Genomic DNA, 1591 nt, shown 5'->3' with positions numbered 1-1591 from the left:
TTTTTTTTTCAAATTTCAATTTCCGAATAATGGAACAAAATTGACTCCATAAAGTTTGACCTTAATTGGATTAAAGGCCATGAAGGCAATAAAATCTGGGGCCAGGCGAGTAATATGATTATAGAAGGGGAAAAAATAAATTATATACATTTTTTATTTTGCCAAAATCACACATCCTTGAATTAAACTGTAGATAATAAAAAAATATAATTTTTTTTCTTTATTCAAGTCATAAAAAGTGAATAGTAAGTTAGTGGTCACTGGTTGTTTTAATGGGTATAAAATGAAATATACATGATGGTGATAGAAAACCACAAAAAACCCCACAAACATATTTTTATATCAATCCCCCATCAACCACGTTTCACCTAAATTAAATTACGAGTCTCTTATTAACCCTTTACTTTCCAGGCGTATGAAGATTCAAATAAGAGAAAACTTTCAACATAAAGAAAACCCGACCCACGTTAAGATCAGGAAGCTTCCATCGTCTTCATACTTCAAAGGAAAACAAAAGCAAATTTTAAGAAGAATCAAAGAGTGTTTTTGTGGAAGAGGGCAGCTTTGCTCCAGCAGAACCAGTTCCTCCATTCCTGCTGCTCACCGTAGATTTGTGCTCCTAAAGCGGCGCCCGGACCTCCTCCAGGAGTCACTACCTGGACCTGCGGTCCTTTCTGTTCTTGTCCAGGTTTTTGTCCATAGTTTTTTCGTTGTCCCCCCTACATTTGGGGCAGTACCACTTCCCCTTGGGTTTGTAGGTGAGTCCCACGCAGGAGAAGTGGAACCACTCGATGTGGCACTGCTCGTTGTCGCAGCCGATCATCTCGCCGTAGGACACCTGCTCGCAGAGGCAGTAGGTGGGCTCGTTGGGGTCGATGGTGAAGTCCACCGGCGAGGCGTCCCGCTCCTGCTTGGATTTACGTTTCTTCTTCTTGGACGACTTGGATTTCTTTTCCCGCGGCGGGGGCAGGGGCAGTTCGTCCGCGGGGTCGTCCACCAGCGAGCCGTTGGCGGACAGCTGGGCGGAGTCGCGGCTCTCGCTGTTGCGCGGGCGTCTCGGGCGGCGGTTGGAGGTGCGCTCGGGGGCCGGGGACTCCTGGATGCTGGATCGGCGCTCGGGGTTGATCCGCTCGGCTTCGCTGGGCTCCTGGAGGCAGAGCGAATGAGAGTCCATCTGGCGGGAGCGGTTTTCCACCAGCTCCGTCATCTGAGTCACTACGTGGATTTTCTCGTCGCCCAGCTCCTGGCTGAGGATCAGCGCCCTCTGCAGCTGGACCTGCAGCCGCTTCCTCTGAGCGGCGTCCTGTTCGCCTTTGTATTTCTCAAACACTTCGTCCACCTCGTTCAGCACCTCTGCAAAGAGAAAACATCGATGTGAGCGTCTACAGCCTGACATCCCGTTGGTTATTAAATCCGTGTGGATTAGCAGCGTCGCTGCGTAAAACTCAGAGAACTCTAGACTATTAAGTTATAAGTTCTCTTTTCTGTTACCGCTGTTCAATAAAAATACGTTTAAGATCATTTAAGGCGAGAACATCATACTTTAAGCTTCACTATATTTCCCCTTTACTGATTTAGTGCATAATTAAAA

The 1591-nt window shown here is 46.9% G+C and overlaps 1 protein-coding gene across 1 annotated transcript in view; it reads right to left on the bottom strand.

The window, feature by feature from the left end:
* Positions 1-188: 188 nt before the first annotated feature.
* The window catches only part of LOC107104802 (inhibitor of growth protein 2-like), a 4783-nt gene continuing 3380 nt past the window's right edge, over positions 189-1591 (bottom strand). The window contains exon 2 of the mRNA XM_015404900.1: positions 189-1353. Within this exon, the coding sequence (XP_015260386.1) occupies positions 653-1353 (701 nt within the window). The 3' untranslated portion in view covers positions 189-652. The remainder of the gene's footprint in view (positions 1354-1591) is intronic.

This window comes from Cyprinodon variegatus, unplaced genomic scaffold (genome assembly GCF_000732505.1).
Source record: "Cyprinodon variegatus isolate N-32 unplaced genomic scaffold, C_variegatus-1.0 Scaffold1893, whole genome shotgun sequence".
Taxonomy (NCBI): domain Eukaryota; kingdom Metazoa; phylum Chordata; class Actinopteri; order Cyprinodontiformes; family Cyprinodontidae; genus Cyprinodon; species Cyprinodon variegatus.
The sequence above is the reverse complement of the archived record's forward strand: the minus strand, read 5'-3'. Positions and strand labels throughout refer to the sequence as shown.